The sequence below is a fragment of the Engraulis encrasicolus genome, chromosome 1 (genome assembly GCF_034702125.1).
Source record: "Engraulis encrasicolus isolate BLACKSEA-1 chromosome 1, IST_EnEncr_1.0, whole genome shotgun sequence".
Classification (NCBI taxonomy): domain Eukaryota; kingdom Metazoa; phylum Chordata; class Actinopteri; order Clupeiformes; family Engraulidae; genus Engraulis; species Engraulis encrasicolus.
The window spans coordinates 7560042-7582718 of NC_085857.1; the positions used below are offsets into that span (position 1 = coordinate 7560042).

At 48.1% G+C, this 22677-nt stretch overlaps 1 protein-coding gene across 3 annotated transcripts in view; it reads left to right on the top strand.

Moving 5' to 3' along the window:
• The window catches only part of LOC134446836 (axin-2-like), a 33820-nt gene extending 15229 nt beyond the window's left edge, over positions 1-18591 (top strand). For all 3 annotated transcript variants that reach the window (XM_063196138.1, XM_063196145.1, XM_063196129.1), the window contains exons 4-11: positions 1319-1421; positions 4890-5030; positions 6445-7076; positions 7745-7939; positions 8779-9012; positions 9520-9636; positions 10700-10999; positions 15978-18591. In XM_063196138.1, coding sequence (XP_063052208.1) covers positions 1319-1421; positions 4890-5030; positions 6445-7076; positions 7745-7939; positions 8779-9012; positions 9520-9636; positions 10700-10999; positions 15978-16104 — 1849 coding nt within the window. In that variant the 3' untranslated portion in view covers positions 16105-18591. The remainder of the gene's footprint in view (positions 1-1318; positions 1422-4889; positions 5031-6444; positions 7077-7744; positions 7940-8778; positions 9013-9519; positions 9637-10699; positions 11000-15977) is intronic.
• Positions 18592-22677: the final 4086 nt, after the last annotated feature.

A 22677-nucleotide genomic window follows, 5' to 3' on the forward strand; every position in this document is an offset into this window, starting at 1 on the left:
TAGGATTGGGATATGAACCGGGCCAGATTTGAACCTGGGTCCCCTTGAGTGACTTCCCATTTTAGGGTATTGTTGTCTATAGTGCTATTTTTAGGATTCTTGCACACCTCCTTAGGCCAGGTGTGTAGGAGTGGAGCCACTGGGTCACCGACGAATAGAGACAAAGCAGGGGTGAGTTTCTCAAAAGAGAAGTTGTTAGCCTGTTAGCAACTTCGGTAGTTGCCAATGGGAAAATGCATTGTAAACAGCAAAGTAGCTACTGTAGTTAGCAACTTTGGTTTTGAGAAATTCACCCCAGCTCCCTTTGTCTCCGGGTATTGCTGTCTATAACACAACACCCACGATGTGTTGGCTACATTCTTTTTCAGAACTTCTGTTCTTTGATTCTGCTACTCCAAATGCCGGGAACGTCACCATTAGCTGTTTCATCAATATTTGTTTGACTGTTTACATGTCCTGGACATAATGTGACAGTTTTTAAAAAAAATAATTCAAACAATGACCTGCAGTACAGTCAGACTCTTACGGGGTCTGTGTTAGTACTTTTATTTATGTTTTCGCTACCAGCTCATTATTTCAGTTCTGCCCCGGAGGTGTGCTGTGGTCGGTCGTTTGGTTTGGTCTTGCGGAGGCTTGATGTTGTCTGTCTGACTTTGCTCTGGGCTTTGTGTGTGTGTGTGTGTGTGTGTGTGTGTGTGTGTGTGTGTGTGTGTGTGTGTGTGTGTGTGTGTGTGTGTGTGTGTGTGTGTGTGTGTGTGTGTGTGTGTGTGTGTGTGTGTGTTTGACTGACTGTTATGTGGCTTGTTTGTTTCTAGAGATGACCCTGTACTGTCTTCCACCCTGTGTCCTGTCTTGTTCCGTCCACAGTGATGGCATCCCCCCGTACAAACTGGGCAAACGATCGGACACTCTGAGCTTTATGTGTGTATGTTTGACTGGAGGTGGCTCGTTAGTTTCTAAGGATGACCCTGTCTTCTTCCTCTTCCTCTTCCACCCTGTGTCTTGTCCTTCCTCCACATTGATGCCCCCCCCCCCCCCCCCCTACAAACTGGGCTGTGGTGGTTTGGTCTTGTGTTGGCTTGTTGTCTGACACTCCGGGCTTCGTGTGTGTGTTTGTTTGTTTGTTTGTTTGTTTCTAAAGATGACCCTGTCTTCTGTCTTCTGTCTCCTTCTTCTTCTTCTTCTCTTTCTCAGAGATGGCATCCCCCCATACAAACATGGATTTATGTGTGTGTGTTTGACTGAGTGTGGCTTCCTTATTTGTTTCTAAAGCTGACCCTGTCTTCTTCTGTCTTCTTCTTCTTCTTCTGTTCCACAGTGATGGCATCCCGCCGTACAAGCTGGGCAGCAGGAAACAGATCCAGAGGGAGATGAACCGGAGCGTCAAGATCAACGGCCAGGTCTCCCTCCCACACTTCCCGGTAAGACTGATCTGATGCCAGAGATTCTTTAAGTATAGAGATATGCCAACATAATAGGTTTCTATGGGCACCTAACGCGACCAGGTTCCGGTCTGCCTAAAGGGCCGTGTCATAATGCTCCTAGCATTGAATAGAACAGTCCTTAGGTCTGCCAAGGTCTGCCTAAGGGGGGCCATAATAGAACCAGGAAACAATGGGCCAATGGAACCTCTCTCTCTCTACTCTCTCTGATGATGCCTCTGTCCTGTCGTCTCAGAGTCGCTCTCTGAGTCTGTCTCTATTTCTCTCTCTCTTTCTCTCTATCTCTGTTTCTCTCTGTCTCTCTTTCTCTCTCTTGCTCTCTCTCTCTATTTCTCTCTCTCTATTTCTCTCTCTCGCTTTCTCTCTCTCTTTTTCTGCCTTTCTATTTCTCTCTCTCGCTCTCTTTTTTTCTCTTTCTATTTCTCTCTCTCTCTCTCTCTCTCTCTCTCTCTCTCCCTCCTTACATTCTCCTGTTCTTCCGTTCTCCAATCTACTGCTGTTCCTCCTGCTCCTCCTCCTCTGGGAGTTAGTGTTGTGACAGAATACTACATTCTTTTGGCTTCGCTCATTGTCATATAAAAGTCAGTAAATAAAAGGCAGAATTAGCATATTTTCCCCCTCTCTTATCCTGTTCTTTCTCTTTCTCTCCAACACACACACCCCATTTCTTGTGGTTTATCAAAAGATGTCAAAAATAAACTCGACTGTGAGCTGGCCCAACTTAAAAACACCCACCTCCCCCTCCCCCTTCCCCCCTCCCCCTTCCCCCACAACTCACAAACACTTTTGTATATATGTGCTTCATGCCAGATGCAGGTGAAGTATTAAGAGGGGGGTAAAAAAGAATAACGTTATGCACATAAAGAGGGGGACAAGGATCATTTCAATTCAGAGGTCAAGTGGTCAGTGGCCGTCAATGGCAGCGGAGTTGATATTGCAGCAGTCAGCTCGGCCCCCCCATGGCCCTCAGGACTGGCCTTTTAAGGGGGGGTGGGGGGGGTCTAGATGAATGCCGCTTGTGTGGCTCCTTCTGTCGCAACTTCCAACAGGGAAGCCCACACCCCATTCGGACGCCCCCCCCCCCCCCCCCCAACTCAACTCAGCCCACCCTCCCATCTAGAGATCCCTGTCGTTTCCCCCCTCTCCCCCTCTCCCCTCCTCTCTCTTCTCCTCTCCTCTGTGTTTTTATGAACCCCCTCTTGCTGAATTTCCCCATTGACTACTAGATCTTAGTTGGCCCCTGGAAGCTAGCGAGGGCAATGGGTGGTTCCTGTAGAAGCTAGCGAGGGCAATGGGTGGTTCCTCTAGAAGCTAGCGAGGGCAATGGGTGGTTCCTCTAGAGCTGAGCTGAGGAGGGGGGATGGGTGTTGGAAGTAGTGTTGTGTCACTTGAAGAAGAGGGGAAAAGGACCCATTGAGTTGGAAGTTTTCTGTGAGCCAGCCTGTCAGCAAGCTTTAACAAACACCTAGAGTTGCTGCTGTTGGATTGAAAAGACAGAAGATAATGGTGTTGCGTGGTGTTTGTGTGCATTTTTGTCTGATAGAAATGGGATTGGGTGGTTGGGCGTTGGATGTTGGATGTTGGGTGAAGTAAGGAGCGAGAGAATGGAGGAGAGCGCATGAGGTTGGAGTTGGAGTTTGGTGGTGCTGTGTTGTGTTGTGTTGTGTAGGGGGTGGTGGGTGGGTGCTGGAGAGCGCATGAGGTTGGAGTTGGAGTTTGGTGGTGCTGTGTTGTGTTGTGTTGTATTGTGTAGGGGGTGGTGGTGGGTGGATGGTGGCAAGCAGCGCTATCTCGCTATCCTCTGTTCCTCTTGTTCAATCCTCTCCCACTTGCTCTCCTTTTTTTAATGTCTCCCCCCTGATTTGGAGATGGCTCCCCATTCTCCCAAGATGCAATGGGAAAGGGGGGGCTCCAGGCAGCGGGAGCTCCGTGCGGCATGCAGGCAGGCGAGGCAAGCAGACGAGACTCCTGCCAGCAGCTAGCCGCCTCGCACTCTTTCTTCTTTCCCGCGCGCCTTCATCGCCTCTACAAAGAGATGGGTGGAACACACGCACGGAGGGGGAGGAGAGGAGGGGGGGAGGGGGGAGGAGGGGAGGGGGGTAGGGGAGAGGAGAGGAGGGGGGTAGGGGAGAGGAGGGGAGGGGAGGGGGAAAAAAAGCAAAAGCACAAAAAAGAAAAAAAATCAAGAAAGCAAGTCCGCCAAACAACAACATAAAAAAGCGGGTGGCACATATATATAGTTGAAGGAATAATACGACTACTGTACTTAAGAGGAGGTGGCTCGGCTTTTGCATCCAGTGGGGGGGGGGGATAATAACTGATTCCCGCCTCAGATCTCAGCAGTATTTGACTCCCATATTTCCCAGCATCCCCTTCTTCTTCCTTGGTGCACACACACATAACAGACATCTCTCAATCTTCTTCTTCTTCTTCTTCTTCTTCTTCTTCTTCTTCTTCTTCTTCTTCTTCTTCTTCTTCTTCTTCTTCTTCTTCTTCTTCTTCTTCTTCTTGCCTCCCTCACTCTGTTTCCTTTTTGTTCTCTTTTCTCCTCTATTTCTTCCTCCTCTTTTTCTTTTAATTTTGTCCCTCTCTCCCCCACTCCCTCCCTCTCTCCGCCTCCCTCCCTCCGTTCCTCTCCCTCCCTCCCTCCCTCCTTCCTCCTCATCCCCCACAGTCGTCCTCTTTTTTTCTGTCTATCTGGCTTTTATTCCAAGATTTTAAAGCCCCTGTCCCTCCCACCCCTGGTGTGTGTTTGATGTTTGACAAGGGCCCTTTGAAGCTAGCTGACTTCAGAGCGGGGCGCTGATGGCACGGTTGCACTGAAGAAAGAGAGAAAAAGAGAGGGAGGGAGGGAGGGAGGGAGAGAAAGGAGGAGGAGGGAGGGAGGGAGGTGGTGGTGGTAAGCAAAGCAAGCGGGGGTGCCTCTGCGCTAGACCAACTGCTCTCGGGCTGACGGCTGTGGCTGCCTGGGGCCACGGGCATGGGAAGAGGAGAGGAGAGGAGAGGAGAGGAGAGGAGAGGAGAGGAGAGGAGAGGAGAGGACAGAGGGAGGAGAGATGGAGGAGAGGGATGAGAGAGGAGGAGAGAGGAGAGGAGAGGGAGGAGAGAGGAGAGAAGAGGAGAGGAGAGGAGAGTAGATGAGAACACAGGAGAGGAGAGGAGAGGAGAGGAGAGATGAGGAGAGGAGAGGAGAGGAGAATTAAAAAATGCAATAGAATAAATCACCATAACACGAATGGGCTTACATACCAGTGTGGACTCGGGTTCGAGTTCGAGCCTGGGTCATTTCCCAACCCTTACCCCGTCTCTCTCTCTCCCACTAATCCTTACAGGATCTTCACTGTCCTATTCACAGTAAAGGCTAATACTTTAATAATAAAACTCAGTCCGAAGCTAATGCTAACCTGTGGCATATGGCATGTGTGCGTTTCCGTTTTTGTCTTGCAGAGGACGCATCGGTTACCGAGGGAGATGACCCCCGTGGAGCCGTCGGCCTTCGCCGCTCAGCTGATCTCCCGACTGGAGAAGCTGAGGAGGGAGCAGGAGACGCTGAGCTCCCTGGAGGAGCGACTACAGCAGATCCAGGAGGTGAGAGAGGAGGAGGTGCCCTCAAAAACATCAGCCATGGCCAACCTTATTTCTCCTTTATTTTACTAGGGTCAGTGGTGTAGTGGGGATTTGTAAAGTGGGGATACACGATTTGTGACGTCATCAGTTAATTAGCCAACTTATCATGTCAACCCCCTTTTTGTATTCAAACACGGACAGAATAAAAAAAAAATCTCACCTCAGGAGAAGTGGGTGGACTGCGTACCCCCGCGTACCACGCCCACTACACCCCTGACTAGGGTAGTCACATCGAGGCAGTTAGTTGCCTCTTTTCCAAGTGGGCCCTACTCCTAGGATGTGAAGGATGCGAACCTGGCCTGGGGTGCATTTCTCGACAACTTCATTGCTAACTAAGTTAGCAACTTACTAGGTTGCCAATGTGATTTCCCATTCACAACTTAGTAAGTTGCTAACTGGTTAGCAACGATGCTTTCAAGAAACAGGGTCCTGGATTCGTTAGTTACTACAGTCGTACAGTCGTACGTATTTCAAATGACCTGGTTTTGCCTGTCTGATTCAACTGGCTGATCATTCAACCAGGCATACCAGACAGGTAATAACCAGGTCATCTGGAATATGTGGAACATGTTTTGTTTGGTAAACTTCGACATCTAATATTGTTTTGTTTGATAAACTTACTTACGACATCTTATAGCAGGCCTTTTGGAACTTTGTTGTAGTTTCTGACGTCGTCAACGCTTATTCTCTTGGTGTCAGGAAGTTAGCTGCTAACTTAAGAGTTGCGATCAACTTTTCCTCTCTTTGTTCAATTGGAAAGGGATTTCTTTCTTAATGTTGATGCGCCGCTGTCTTGTCTGATAGAGTGGATCAAGTGCTGCCAGCCAAAGAGAAAAAAGTTTTTTTTCTTTGTCTCCTGTCTCTTGGAGCCCCCAAACTTTGTGATTTGTGACATACTTAGAATTCTTTAAATAGCTGGAGCTTAGCAAAACTCTAGTGGCCAATTGCTTGTTGTTGAGGGTGAAGGAGAACTTATGGTGCGTGTGTGTGTGTGTGCGCGTGCGTGTGTGTGTGTGTGTGTGTGTGTGTGTGTGTGTGTGTGTGTGTGTGTGTGTATGTGTGTGTGTGTGTGTGTGTGTGTGTGTGTGTGTGTGTGTGTGTGTGTGTGTGTGTGTGTGTGTGTGTGTGTGTGTGTGTGTGTGTGTGTGTTGGAGGGAGTTCTCTACATAGCTTCATATGATCTAAGGGTGCAGTGGGCGATGCATTACGATGCACAATACAAGAGGGTTCTTTTGGAAACTTAAACTTAACTTTTCTCACTATGTGTGTGTGTGTGTGTGTGTGTTTGCAGTAAGATGCGAGCGCTGTTTTTTGAAACATAAATGTAACTTTTCGTAGAGCCTAACATCGCATGTGCGCGTGTGTGTGTTTGCAGGAGGATGAGAGGGACGAGAGTAACGACATGCTCAGCAGCAGCAGCAGCAGCAACCCCCACCATCCCCACCACCCTCACCCCCACCCGCTCGGCCTCCTGCCCCCCCCCTCGGGCACCTCCTGCGGCGAGGAGGACCCCCAGGCCATCCTGGACGAGCACCTGTCCCGCGTCCTCAAGACACCTGGCTGCCAGTCGCCCGGCGTCCCCGTCCCGCGCTTCTCCCCGCGCTCCCAATCGCCCGAGCGCTGCGGCGCCGGCGGCACCTCCTCCACCACCACTTCGGCACACGCCACCAACCCCAACAACCTTTTCCTGGGCACGGCCAGCCCCTCGTCCTACGGCGTGCCCGGCAAGGGCTCCGTGTCGCTGGGCAGACAGTCCACCAAGCACATCCACCACCACTACATCCATCACCACCACGCGGCGGCCTCCTCCTCCACCTCCTCCCCCTCTTCCTCCTCGTCCCCCTCGGCGGCGGCCAAGAGTAAGCAGCAGATGGAGGCGGAGGCGGCGCAGCGTGTGGCCCAGTGCATGTGCCCGGCGGCCAATGGCACCACCACCACCGCAGCAGGCTCCACCTCTGACTACTCCAGCTACCAACGCTGCCACAGCCCGGCCGAGTTCAGCTCCGGGTCAGTACTGGATGATTGTCTTGTCTTGTCTTGTCTTGTCTTGTCTTGTCTTGTCTTGTCTTGTCTTGTCTTGTCTTGTCTTCTCTCCTCTCCTCTCCTCTTCTCTTCTCTTCTCTTCTCTTCTCTTCTCTTCTCTTCTCTTCTCTTCTCTTCTCTTCTCTGTTCTCCTCTCCTCCTCTCCTGTCATCTCTCTCTTCTCTTCTCTGTTCTCCTCTCCTCCTCTCCTGTCATTTTTCTCTTCTCTTCTCTTCTCTGTTCTCCTCTCCTCTTCTCTTCTCTTCTCTCCTCTTCTCTGTTCTTCTCTGTTCTTCTCTTCTCTTCTCTTCTCTTCTCTTCTCTTCTCTTCTCTTCTCTTCTCTTCTCTTCTCTTCTCTCCTCTTGTCTTGTCTTGTCTTGTCTTGTCTTGTCTTGTCTTGTCTTCTCTCTTTGTGTCTCTGTTCATGCTCAGCATATTGGAATATTGGAATATATAGGAATATTGCCTTTCTCCTTGTCAGATCTTTTTTTGACTGTGCTTGATAATGCTATATGCATGTGTGTCCGAGCGTGTACATGTGCATGTGTGTGCGTTTGAGTATGAAAGCGTGCAAAGGCCTGTAAGAGAGTGTGAGTGGCATCGATATTTACTGTCCTCTTTTGTGGTTGCGCTCCTCTCCATTCATCTGTAGGCGCTCCAGCACTTTGTCCAAGCGGCCCGGCAAGGCCAGCGATGGCATGAGCAGCGTCAGCCTATCAGGAGGAGGCGCAGGAGGAGGAGAGGGAAGCACCTCCCCTCAGCTGCCCTCCGACGGCACCGACCGCTCACACACCGTCTGGCAGTGGATACTGGACAGCGAGAGGCAAAACCGACACAAGCCACACAGGTGAGTGTTAGGCCCAAAACATACCAAGGCGGAACGGAACGGTCGCAGGACGGACGCGGTCTTTCTGCTTAGTTTTGGCCGGCGTGCTTTTCTCTGCCTTGCACACTGACAGCGTCGGCGTGCGCGGCCAGTCCTATTCAAAACCCTAGCCACAGCCAAAGCTAGCATGCTACTTTGCCATTCATTTGAATGAGACACCGCCGGTCGCCGGCGTGAAAAATACGCTCGAGTTCTATTTTCCAAATGCAGCGCGGCGCGGAGCCGGCTCCCGCGCCGCTGACGCCCGACTACCGCCGGTTGGTGTGCAAGGACAGATAGGTTTCAATGTATTTTCACCGACGCCGGTAAAAAACGTGGCCGTCCGCGACGCTTTACCGCCTTGGTGTGTAAGACCCCTTACTCAATCTAGGGGTTGTCGGTTCGAATCCCCCCTGACCTCTCCCTACTTCTCCATCCATGGCTGAAGTGTCCATGAGCAAGGTACCTAACCCCACATTGCTCCTGGGACTGTAACCAATACCCTGAAAAATAATACTTGTGAGTCGCTTTGAATAAATGAAAGTGTCAGCTAAGTGCAATGGAATGTGTTAGACATAAAACATCAGAACAAATTCAGTTTTATATAAAATTCTTTATAGTAAACAAACACACGTTGAACGGATCAGGTTTTTTTAGATAGAACTTACAGCCATCAAATGAATTCAAATTAAGAAATGTCAACCGTTTTGTTGGTAGAGATTCTAAATGTCATTTTAATTTGTCAGTTTAATTGCAAATGCCATCATTGGGAGTTGTGAGTGTCTGAGATTAAATGTTGTTGTTGTCGGATCCCTTCACAGCACTCAAGGCGTGAAGAAGACCGACGCGCCCTCCAAAACTCTTCCCTCGCGGACGCCATCTTGGGGTGGAGGCGGCATCGTGCCTAATCCCGCCACCTCTCGTCACCACCACCACCCTGGCCACCCCTTCATCCAAGACCCCGCCATGCCCCCCCTGCCCCCTCCCAACACTCTGGCACAACTCGAGGAGGCCTGTCGGCGTCTGGAAGAAGTCTCCAAGCCCCCCAAACAAAGGTAACCCCAAAAGTACTCTATCTCTCTCTTTTTTAAAGTATTTTTAGGGGCTTTTTGGCCTTTATTATTATAGGACAGTGTGAGAGTAGACAGGAAATGACTGGGAGAGAGAGATGGGGCAGGGTCGGGAAATGACCCCGACCGGAGTCGAACCGTGGTCCACGTGGGCAATGTAAGCCCAAATGCGGGGGGCTTAGCACGCTAAGTTCTGTGTCTCTCATAGCTTGTTTTATACCGTTATATTTATTCATTTTCAAAAAAAAAGTTTCTCAAAACTCTCCAAAAGTCTCTGCGAGAATACATTAGTGCAGCCCCACTTTCCGAATATGGGCGTCTGTTGCTCTTCTTCTATCACATTTGTTCTGAAGTAACTTTTATTTGTGATTGTCAGATTTTTTTTGTTGTGTTCCAGCTTTTGCTGTCAGACTAAAAAAAGTGTTTCAGCCCGAAAATGAGAATTAATCCCTAGTTCTGTTTCTCCGTCTCTGACATCCCTCCCTCCCGCAGCAGACATTCGCTACCCAGCAGCAGCCTTCAAAGAGACAGGGCCCACCCGCAACCTTTCACCAACGGGAACGCGAACGGAGGAGTTCCAGCCAGTCCCAGCCTTCCTGCAACAGACGAGTACGTGTCTTTGTGTCTTCCTCATCTTACAGCGCAGCATAGTGTTTCGAAGAAAAAAAAAGAAAAAAAATCTTTCACACGCTTTTACCACCACACTGTTCTTTTACTGTCACGGGCTGCATGATGCATCAATCGAACTAAGCTAAGCCTCCCTCAAATTATTGTTGCCACGAGACATATTTTTCTCCAGTCACATCTAGACAAGTGCAGTACAGTAGTGTTCCTCTTCCTCTACTTCCTGGGCTTTGTCTGTGGTGTTTTTCGTTCCTATTTCTCTCCACTGCCTGACGCCTGACGGCGGCAGTGCTTGCGTTTGAAGCCTGGTTTCTGCCACCTGACGGACTGCCTGCCTGTGTTTTTTAGCGTTAAATTGGCTGACCCGCACCAAGGCAACAGGCTGGCGGGGCTAGCTAGCTTTCATCACAGTCCGCTTCAACAACGGTTTGGAAGTCCGTGAAAAGAGAGTTTTTGAAGACTTTGAGCTTCGTCCCCCCGTCTCTCTCGCTTGTTGTCTCTGTCTTGAAGCTCCTGTAGGCGTGAGCTGTGGGTTCCTTGCTGTATATACATCTTGTATATACCACCAGCCACGGCGACCTAATGGTCCGGGAGTCTGAAAGTGAACCTGACGAAGCGCAAGGCGAAACGCGTTGTTCTCCTAAATAAAATAAAAAGCAGCCAAATGAAGTCCACCAGCCAGTGTACGGTGATCCTTCCTGTTTTCTGTGCGTCAGGGAGTCTCGTCTTTAATCAGAAGGTTGCGTGTTCGAATCCCACGGCTAAAGTGACCTTCTCTAGTTGGGACTGTAGCAAATTACATTTCACCTATATTACTGTATGTCACGTTGAATAAAAGTGTCAGGTAAGTGTAATGTTAACGCAAAACACATAAATGTTCATGAGCTGATGTGTCCTCCTAAATAACAGTAGGTGAGCTCAGGTAAATTGGGCCACTTTTTTGCATATAAGTTAATGGGGAAAAAGTGGCCCAATTTACCTGAACTCACCCCTAAATGTGAATGTCCATGTTGATGACCCCTCCTGTCCCCCTCTCGCCTCCCTCTAGCTGGAAGGAGCCTAAGAAGCCATGCAGTAACCATAGCAACGGAGTCCAGCAGCAGCATCAGCAACCGCAGCCGCAGGCACCTTCGTCATCAACACCGCTGCTACTACTACCGTCGTCATCCTCGTCCTCGTCTTCGGTAGCGGCGCCGGCTGCTGCTCCGTCGTCGTCGTCGGGCTCCTCGGAGCTGGTGGTCACGTACTTCTTCTGCGGCGAGGAGATCCCGTACCGGCGCATGATGAAGACACACAGCCTGACGCTCGGCCACTTCAAGGAGCAGCTTCGCAAGAAGGGCAACTACAGGTGAGCTGAGCACGCGGCACCTCCTCTACTCTACTGCCTCCTCCACTCACTCCTCCACTCTACTGCCTCCTCACTCCTCCTCTCCTGCCTCCTCCTGCCTCCTCCTTCATGCAGCCCTCCTCCACTCACTCCTCCACTCTACTGCCTCCTCACTCCTCACTCCTCCTCTCTCCTCACTCCTCCTCTCTCTTCCTGCCTCCTCCTTCACGCAGCCCTCCTCCTCTCACTCCTCCTCTCTACTGTCTCCTCTCTCCTCCTCTCTCCTCACTCCTCCTCTCTCCTCCTCTCTACTGTCTCCTCTCTCCTCCTCTCTCCTCACTCCTCCTCTCTCCTCCTGCCTCCTCTCTCTCCTCCTCTCTCCTGCCTCCCACTTCACATCAACCCGCAAACTGTCAGGGATTTGCCTTCTCAGAAGTTTTTTTTTTTTGTAATTTAAGCCATTTGTGCTAATGAGAAGGGAGTGTTGGTGTTTTTTTTAAATGAAGTGGTTTGAAAATGAAAGAGCTGTCCATTTAGATTTAGAATCCTTTCCAGGGAGCTAATGGAAGACACTAGGCAACTTTTTATTCAAGTTTTTTTTTTTTTTAAAGCCATCTCTAAGGAATAATTTTGCCTTTATGGTATTTTGATCAAATGGCATACACGCGTACTGTATGCACGTTTACAATTTGTTCAGATTAGAATATGCCATTCTATTCAAGCGTTGCATGTATGCATTTGCAAGAGAGGTTGATGTTTGTGTGTGTGTGTGCATGCGTGCGCACATGCATGTGAGTGTGTGTGTGTGTTTGTGTGGGTGTGTGTGTGTGTGTGTGTGTGTGTGTGTGTGTGTTTGTGTGTGTCAAGGACTGTTTTCCCTGTATTTTGGAAGAGAGAAGGGGGTCAGGGGTGAGTGGGGGGTGACGGGGCGGGGGGAAGTAGGGATGCGGGGCCCGGGTAGGGTTAGTGGGATCGGGCAGGGAGGCGTGGCCGGCTAAGGGGGGGTCAGTGGGTCTGGGGGCGGCGGAGGAGGGGGGTTAGTGGGTCTGCTGTTTTGGAGGCCAAGTGTCTCAGTCACATCTGCTGGTGATTTCCATGCGGAGGGGAAGGCTTTTCTCAATAAGAGAGGAGAAGGCTTTGAAGACCGACCAGGCAGGCAGGGCCCTTTTCCCCTCTCTCTGCTCACTCGGGCCATACAAACATTCCTCCCTGGATCAGGATTACCTACCTCTGGGGCTGCAGGCGGCATCAAGGGCACCACTTCCCTACTCACTCACTCACTCAGCTACACACAACACAAGATAACACAAGATTACACTGTTGGAGTAATAGTAGTAGTAGTAATAGTAATAGTGTTGGTAGTAGTAGTAGTAGAGGTAGTAATGTTGGTAGTAGTAGTAATAGTAAAAGTAGAAGTAGTAGAAGTAGTAGTAGTAGTAGTAGCAGTAGTAGTAGTAGTAGTAGCAGTAGTAGTAGTAGTAGTAGTAGTAGTAGTAGTAGTAGTAGTAGTAGTAATAGTATTAGTAGTAGTGATATTAGTAGTAGTAGTAGTAGTAGTAGCAGTAATACTATTCGTTGTACCGGTGATAGTAATAATGATTATGTGATTTTACTTCAGCGTGGACTAGAGTTCCCACACTCGATTTAGAGTGCCGTCAGTCGACCACATAAATAGCCTCCCACACCACACCCCCCACCTACCCCCCACACGTACCCACAAGAAAAAAGACTCAAGACTTAACCGGAAATGTTTCATGCGCCTTTTAGCTCTGATCACTGTGTGTGTCAGACTGGAGAGGAGAGGAGAGGGGGATCGGGGGATCGGGTTCGGGTTTAGGAGGGGAGGGGAGGCGAGGGCGATGTCACATTCTCAGAGGGCAGTGAACCACGAGGAGAGGAAGGGGAAGGGGAAGGGCCTCCTATTACCAAGCAGACTCACATGCAGATGCCTCTGGACCACAGGGAGAAAAAACACCTCACCTGGGGTGCATTTCTCGAAACCATAGTTGCTAACTTCATTAGCTACTTTCTTGTTTGCAATGCAATTTCCCATTGGCATCTACTACCCAAGTTGCTAACTAGCTAACAGCTAAGCTTTCGAGAAACACCTCACCTGTCTGGCCACTCCACTCCACTCCACCATGTTTTTGTGGCCATAGACTTTTGATTTTGTAGTGTGAATTCAACACATCAAGTGTCAGGTCAACACCTTGAGTGTTATGTTATGTTCGGGTCTACACTCCACTCTACACTTGGCCATGTGCTGCTCAACTTTCTCTTTGTGATTTTGTTTTCTTTTGAGGGTCTTCATACTACACAGGAGAGAGCAGTGTTTTAAAGAGACTTAAATGTGCTGAGGGCTTGAGAACAGTGGTGTCACAGTAAACCTGTGTGTCACAACGACGTTTGGCAAAATAACGTGTACACTGTAGAGTGAGACTTAGATGTACTGAGGGCTCGTGGACAGTGGTGTCACAATAAACCTGAAAAAAAAAAACGTTTTTTTGGCCACAAACTTCTGAATGGAAAGGAGCAGAGCAGAGCAGGGGACTGTTAGTTGGAGAGCCAGGCCAGCAGGCATTTGATTCGGTTGCCTGGCGCCCAATGTGTGAAACTGCTTAATTTTCAACATGGCAGCCGTTCAACACAGAACAGTACAGGCGGCCGCTGCCAGCGCAGTGTTTGTGCCAGATGTTGCAAAGACGAGAGGGAGAGAGAAAAAAGCTTGCCACATAAACCATGTTCCACTGGAAAGGCACATCTAGGATCCCCCCCACCCCCCAACCCTTTCCCTCTCTCTCTCTTTCCCTCACTCACTGTTTGTGAATGACTGACACCCACCCACACTCACACCCTCGTCTCTTCTTCTACGCACCGGTTTATCACTCCGGATTAACCCGTTGGGTTTGTATGGATGTGCCCCTTTTCTTGAGAAATAGATGACACCCATTCAGGAAATAGCTGTCCTCCCTCCTCTCCTCTCCTCACTCCACGGATCCCCACTAAACACGCATGGTGTGTGTGTGTGTGCGTGTGTGTGTGCGTGTGTGTGTGTGTGTGTGTGTGTGTGTGTGTGTGTGTGTGTGTGTGTGTGTGTGTGTGTGTGTGTGTGATGGCCGTCCTCCTCTCCTCTCCTCACTCCACTGCTCCCCCCTAAGCACGAATGATGTCATCCTCTCTCTCTCTCTCTTCCTAGACCCACTCCACCTTCCACCCACCTCCTCCACCCACCTCCTCCACCCACCTCCTCCACCCACCTCCTCCACCAGCCATTTGTCTTTAATTAATGCTTTTTTGGGGGGGGGGGAGACTGAGAGAGAGCACCCAGCAACACTTAAGACAAAGGAAGAAAAAAAACAAGAAGAAGAAAAAAAACGAGTAGAGGGGAAAAAGCATTAAAAACACATTTTTTACACACATTGTTTGTATGACTTTGTCAGCTTAGCTCATAAAAAAGCGCTTCAGGAATGCCAGAGAGAGAGAGAGAGAGCGAGCGCACAGCTCAGCCACACATGGCGCGGTGAGGAGAGGAAAGGAGAGGAGAGGCATTTTTCCATTACAAAGCCAGTCATTAAAACTCCCCTGCTGCTCTGCCCTCTGTTGAAAGAGACGAGCGCGGAATCATTAGGAACGAAGGCAGACCCCGAAAAATTGAATCCACGGCTTTCTTTTCCTTTTTTTGTTTTTACCCCTCCTCCTTTTCTTTTGCATCTCTCTCTCTCTCTCTCTCTCTCTCTCTCTCTCTCTCTCTCTCTCTCTCTCCCTCTTTTTATCTTTCTCTACTAACTTCTCATTCTACTACTTTAAGAGTAAGGTCCCACCCTCGAACCCCAATCTCCAGCCCTCTTCCGCTCCGATCGGCGTAGCCTCGCTCCGCTAACCCTCGCTCCGCTAACCCTCGCTCCACTAACCCCTCGCAGTCTCGCATTTAATACAATTAATCAAAAAGATGAGTTGAGAGGAGTGTGCCGCCGCTAGACACTCACTCTGGTTGCCTCTTAAAAGCTTCTCGCTAAAGAGGTTGACTGAGGGCAGAATGTGTGTGTGTGTGTGTGCATGTGCGTGTGTGTGTCTGTGTGTGTGTGTGTGTGCATGTGTGTGTGTGTGTGTGTGTGTGTGTGTGTGTGTGTGTGTGTGTGTGCAGACTCCGAGGCACCTGAAATTTCAGTCCATGTGACGGACCGACAGGCCCTACTTTTGACAGCACGCACAATTAGGGGTCCGTGCGTCTGGCGGCCGGCTAGCAGTGGCAGGCGGCACGCGGCTGCCGAGCGTTAAGAGGCGAGAAGAGCAGAGCCTTCAGCTCAGACAGTGTTTAATTAACCCTTCAGCTTTAATGAGGGCCTCCGGACCGGCCCCGTGCATCATGCTGTTCAGCCCCCCTCCCTCTCTCTGCAGACACAACCAGTATTACCACGCTGTGTGTGTCTGTGTCTATGTCTGTGTGTGTGTGTGTGTGTGTGTGTGTGTGTGTGTGTGTGTGTGTGTCTGTATGTGTGTGTGTGTGCATGTCTGTGTGTGTGTGCGTGTGTATGTTTTTGTGGCTGCAGTTTAGTTGTTGTTTTTCTAACCCTCTGAGACATATTGCCTTTTGTGTCTACGTGAAAATTAGAGACTTGAGAAGGACGACGAAATTACACCCAGATAGACAGGATAGTGTTACGCTATATGAATGGACAGCAGTTAGCGCTAACCTGCTACGAAATCATAATAGCTTAGCCTCACTAGACCCACGTCATCAACAGACTATCTGGCTAAACTCAGTGTGGGTCCACTGCATCTACTCTAGCTGTGTAATGTGATGTGATGTAATGCAATGTAATTTTATGTAATGTAATGTAATATAATGTAATGTAATGTAATGTAATGTAATGTAATGTGATGCATTGTAATGCAGCACATATGAGACTTGTAATGCAATGTGATGAAGAGCATTTCAGATCAGCGAGCTAACATTCTGTCCCCCTCTTCTTCTTCTTCTTCTTCTTCTCGTTGACAGGTACTACTTCAAGAGGCCCAGTGACGAGTTTGAGTGCGGCGCGGTGTTCGAGGAGGTGTGGGACGACGGCACGGTGTTGCCCATGTACGAGGGCAAAGTGCTGGGCAAAGTCGAGAGGATGGACTAAATCTCGCAAAAAACGGCGTTGGCGGAATTGAAGAAGACCGACAACCCCCCCATCCCCCACCCTCACCTGCAAGCCCCAAACGGCAACAACTCACTACACTACACTACACTACACCGCACCACACCACACCACACCACACCACACTTCACGACAGTACACCACACTACAATACCACTACAGGACATTTCTACTGGACTCGGCAGCACCCCAGTCGTCTTCTAAGCTACGCAAAGTTAATATATCCAAACAAATGACTGCAGGCAGGACACATAGTAGTAAAGCTATTGAAGGAAATAAACACAAACACTAAAAAAGGACACAACAACTAAACAATGAAGTACTCTGAAGAGTGGAGGAGCAAGATCCGTAAAGTAGACGAAGAAGAAGAAGACAAAAAAAAAATAACATCCTTATTCAACCCTCAGCCTTAGACCCGTTAGGGAATGGGATTCTGGGTACTGTAGTTCCCAGACCAGACAGGCCCCCTCCACTCTGACTTTAACCACTGAAGACAAAGACTGTTTGTTTTGGAGAGGTGTGATAGGTGAAATGCACAAGCAGAAGCCCCTGCGCCATGTCTAATGGACAACACCGACATGGTCATGGAACCTGCTGTACTAAAAAAAAAAAAAACCTATGTTGAAATGTCCATACGTGTGCATATACATACAGGCCTTTATGTATATTTACATGTATTCACCACAGATGTTGTCACTTGGATTTTTTTTTAAATTATTATTTTGGAATTGTTTTTTTTATTAATTATGTGTATTTTGTTAAAAGAAAAGTTTATTATTGAGTATTTATTATTAAATTGTTCGACCTTATTCCCCTCCCAACCCCTGCAAATGTACACTCCCCCACGTCCTAATTGAGGGACTAGCTGCTTTCAGAGTCATGGGATAGAGAGGAGAGTTGTGTTTTTTGTGCTGGATCTTTACGCCAGGTTAATTGATTGATCAATTAAGGTTAATTGATCTACTACACCCTGTGGACTAATGACTGACTCAAAAACTGGAGCTTGATTGGTTCGAGTTTCACACCCACCCAGCCAGCCTGACACTATAGGAGCAGCCGCCATCGTTTACCTCTGCTAATGTCAGTCAGTTGGTTAAAGTGTCGGGAGACCAGAGGCAGAGAAGATTCCAGAAGCGTAGTAATGAGCACGTCCGCTCTAAACGTTTTTTTTTTTTTTTTTTTAAATACTGATACTGACAGCTCGCACCCACTACACCCCTCACCAATCAACCCCCCTACCCCCCCTGCCATACCCCGTCCATCCATCCGTCCCCAAAATCAGAGCTCTTTCCTTTGTGCCTTTTGTTTAGGTGTGGGAATTGGAGAAGAATATAAGTGAATTCAGGTAAATTGGGCCACTTTGGGCCATTCGCTTATATGCAAAAAAGAAAAAAAAAGAAGAAAAAAAAAGGTGGCCCAATTTACCTGAATTCAGCATATATAGAAGCAGTGAGGAGGAAACGTTAAGTGCTATAGAAATGTTTTTGCCATCCGCCCAGCAGTCCACAAGAGAGTGTTTACAATGCTGTGAAATCAAAAATAAGAAGAATAATGATCATGACAAACAAACATGCAACATCCATGAGCTCTTTTTTTCCACCACCACCACCCCCAAAAACAATTGGCCTTGTCCCCCCCCACCCCTCACCCCTCATATGGTCTCAAGTCCTGTGCCCTTTACTGACAACAAGACCGGGGCTTCTCAGAATGTCAGTCCCCCTACAGCTCCACCCTCTCCCCGCTTCCTGGGGTGCATTCCTCAAAAGAGAAGTTGTTAGCCTGTTAGCAACTTCGGTAGTTGCCAATGTGAAAATGCATTGAAAACAACAAAGTAGCTAATGTAGAAAGCAACTTCGGTTTCGAGAAATGCACCCCTGGAGTCACAAGTCGTGGCTCCTGAGGGGTAAATCTAATGACGTGGTTCAGTATCTGCCCCTGCTGATATAAGTTAACCCAGAGTGAGACGTACAGTTAACCATCTAATGGAAGAGACTTTGATTTTGTATCTTCAATTGAAACAGACAGAGCCACTTGTCAGGTCACTTGTATTAGTTGATTTACCACTTGCCCTGCCGCGTTATCATACGCAGGTAATAGACTGTAAAGCTGCTGTCTGGAATATACCCCCTCGTGTACACGTTGGAATGGTGCATCGCAAGCTGCAGAGACACTACGATGATGTAATGTTGTTCTGGTTCCTCTCGTTCGTTCAGCACCTGTGCCTACATGGAGACGATACCGTGTATTTACCCTGATTCAGGGTCTATTCTTCCCTCGGTTTTTACAAGGGCTTTATGTTGAAAAGATATTTTTATGCTTTTAATATTCTGTAATCATTGTTTTTTTTGTTTTTGTTTTTTTTTGTACATTGTTTTTTTGTTCTATCTAAACTGTAAAATATACATTATATAAAGAGTTTCATTTAAAGATTTACATGGACCTATAATTATTGTAATTATTATTAAGAGATGTAGCCTTTATTAAAGTTTTATATTTTTCAAATGAAAGCGCTGTGTGCTTGTGGTCTATTGCTCTTCATATTAACTAAAAGGGAGAACGTCCTGTCAAGCAGTGCTGGAGTACTCCTGAGATCGGTATCCTAAGATTTTTTTTTCACTATTTTCACCCTTACAGTTCAAAATTCTATTCTAAAAGAGTAAGACCTCATCTTTTCTTCTACATAAGGGAGTTATTCACATCGACTAACCTGCATCATGAAGTATATGTTGAATACAAACACCTCATTCATTTTTCTGATTCTCATCAGTCTATGCACCTGTTGCAACCCAAAAAATATAGTAACACATTAACACAATACTGTAAAATGGTAGGGCACTGAAAGGCCAGAATCTTAAGGACTAAACAAGTGACAAAATAGTTGTTCCAGGATATGGTCGGGCCCCAAAGTGTCTGATTTCACGTGTAATAATCAGGGCTGATGGTATTCAGGCCCCATGCCTGATTTCAGGCTCGACAGAGTTTGCAAAAATAAAAACATTGATAGTAATTAGCCATTAGGTTATTCTTATCTCAGAAAGTGTTACAGGTTCAGGGTTTTCTTCTACTATCAGGCTTCAAACATGGTCATACAGAGGCTATTAAATGTTTGAATAATGCGTCAAAATAGGCCTACGTTACGTCACTATGCATCTTGTCGTTGTCGTTAGAGCAGGGAAAAAAGTATAGTATTGTACAGTAACTGCTTAATATTAAAATGATATCGGGTGCCGGATAAGACGGGCTGTAAACGGCCCCCAGGCCATAGGTTCCCCACGCATGGGCTCGATAATCTTTGTTATAGAAATCTTGTGGTTTCCTGGCCGCACCCAGCTCTTGATTTGGGCATCCCTGAGTGAGGGGCCCATGAGGGTGCAGGGCCCACCGGGAAATGCTTGCTATGCCAGATGGCCAATAGGGGCCCACGAGGGTGCAGGGCCCATCAGGAAATGCTTGCTATGCCAGATGGCCAATAGGGGCCCACGAGGGTGCAGGGCCCATCAGGAAATGCTTGCTATGCCAGATGGCCAGTCCAGCCCTGCTCTGTGGCATAATAACTATCTGTAGAAATATGTTGTAATTCTCTGGGTTTGTTGCCCCACTTGTGGTCCCAGGCCAACGCCAACCAAACTCTGAAAAGTTCTCTCCTCCCAATAACTTAAACTTTTACTTATCAACGCACACGCACAGACAAACTTAACATGAAGCTCTCTCTCTCTCTCTCTCTCTCTCTCTCTCTCTCTCTCTCTCTCTCTCTCTCTCTCTCTCTCATGCACACGCACGCACACACACACACACACACACACACACACACACACACACACACACACACACACACACACACACACACACACACACACACACACACACACACACACACACAGACTAACTGTTTGATCTCCACTCCACTCTTCACCCATAGATGATCTTCCCCTGATGGCAGCCTTATCCATGTGTCTTAATTCTTTATTATTTTTAAATCTCCCTCTCGAGTTCAACTTTAGAGGAACCGGCTGCCTGCACCAAAAATGTGTAAGTAGTACTCATGACCCCCACCCCACTCCCCTCAATAAAAAAAAAACATTAGTGTTCCGGGATGCGGTGGCGCAGCACATTTACACACCGTACCATATGCGGGTGACCTGGATTGGTTCGATTCCCGGCCCGGGTCCTTTGCCGTTCCTTCCCTGTCTCTCTCTCCCAACTCGCTTCCTGTCTCTCCTCCACTGTCCTGTCGCATAATAACCAATAAAGGCCCAAAAATACTCAAAAAACAATAGTGCTTTTATGTCATATGCGTTCCTTGTGCCAACCCTGATGTGTCTATCAGCACATCTCTAGCACAACCAAGACGGTAAAGCCAGCTGGTACAATCCATACAAAACACAACAGTTATGAGTTTGAATTAAAGAAAAAATTGTGTATTTTCACCGCTGTCTCTGTAGGTATAATCTTGCAGCAGGGTTGCTGCATGGAAGGTCGTTGTCCTTTCGTTTTCTACCCTTAATCTCCTTTCTCTTTGAAAGTCTGGAGAACAGTAAAAAAAAAAAAAATGAAATCCCATCAAAGCGAGCAGACTCAATAAAGACCTCATCAACTGCACTCGCTAAAGGGCCAAAAAGTCTTCAAAGAGACATGAACGCTAGGACGCTAGTTAGCTAGCTCACTGGGAGTCAGGGTCACGCTGAATGTTCAATCACACTACGAACACAGTAGATGCAAAATGTTACATTATAAAATTATCTGTTGGTAAATAGAAATATCAGTATTAGGATCTTTACAATGTGGTTATGTGCAATACGATCAGTCACCATAAACACGAAGTGACTATTTCACTACCAATAGGCCCGGATGCGTAAAGGCAGAGTAGGATTGTGGCTAGAGGTGTGTCGTTCATGAACGAGCCGGTTCTTTTGAACGGCTCCCTAAAGTGAACGATGGGAACCGGATCACAGCTGGGGCAGCCACTCGACTGTTATTTCGTTCATTTTTCATTCATTTTAAGCACGTGACCTCGACCAAAGTAATCCAATTTGGGGAAAAAACACAATTGTTGGCCTTAAAGAGTGGCAAAAATGGTCTTTAGGAGCAGGAGAATAATCAGTTGTTGTTTGAACAAAATCACCTTGAGGTGGAGTCAAAATATTACACTCTAAACACTGAATAAGTAATTAAAAAAGAGGAACGGCTCTTTGAAAGGAACGAGCCACCAAGATCCGGATCCCGTCAAAGAGCCATAAATCCCATCTCTAATTGTGGCCAGAGTAAGACATTGGAACCGCTCAGTGCAACTATGCTGCCCAAGTTTGATCTCCATTAATATTTACAAAGTAATAAACTAGTATTTACTGATCTGACCAAAGCACAGTAGGTTTGGCCGCTTAAGAATTCAAAACGGCGAAACCATAATGAATAATCATCATCATATTGAATACTTGGAAATGTATGGTGGTGGAAAATTCTAATGAAAAAAGATGATATTTGTGAATGGGGGCAGCATAAATTCTGTAAACTACAAAAAACGAACTCACTTTACTCTTTAACGCTGGCACACGAGGTCCAGGATTAATGTGTCATGATGAGTTTATATTATGAGTGTCACTTTAAAATAAGACAGTATTTATCTTTCCTACAAAAAAACCCATAGCGCTGATATATTTCAAGTTCAAGAACTTTATTGCCGGGGGGTGTTTGTACAATTCTAAAGTGGGCAGGTGTACCCTGCACCCTCTACCCAACCCACCACCACAGTGGTTCTCAACCTTTTTTGAAGAAGCGCCCCCTTGGCCTCATCACAAGTCTCTCAACGCCCCCTTGACACCATCATAACACTGACAACGCCCCCCCTTAGTATTAAAAATTTAAATGGACTAATGCCCCCCAAACGCAACTAAGCATGCCCCTACTCAGCTGCATTCTTCTCAATGCCCCCCTAGAGCTCTCCAACGTCCCCTTGGGGGGCTGTACCGCCCCCGTTGAGAAACACTACACTACCACCACCACACCCCCACAGCCACCACGCCAACCGTCACCACCAGAGACTATTTTTACATGCCCCCCCCTGCACTGGCTTTGAAGGGAAACCCCACCCCCACCCCCACCCCCACCCTGGGTGCATTGCTGGCATACCAGCCTCAGACGTGTTGATAGATAGACATTGACTGTCGCATAGCCGCCACGTCGCCATCCCCCCAACAGCCAACTTCTCTCTTCCCCAAACCAAACGCACCCACCCCCACCCCCACCCCCAGGGAAGCTGACAAGGGGGTAAAGGGGTCAGTTAACCCGGGCCCAGGGAGATGGGAGGCCCATAATTGGGTCCCCATTACATTGTATGTGGGCTGGGTGGGTGGGGGGCCCTTTCAGATGACTTTTGTCCTGGGCTCCAGCCAAAGCTGACAGCGGCCTTGCGCACCCCTACCACCCCCACCACCACCAGCACCACCACCCCCACCACCACCACCACCACCACACCCACCACCTCGCCCCACAACAAAGGGCCGGGGACCAGGGAGGGCTCTGGGGCAGGAAGCCTCTTCTCTCAGCTAATCAAAACAG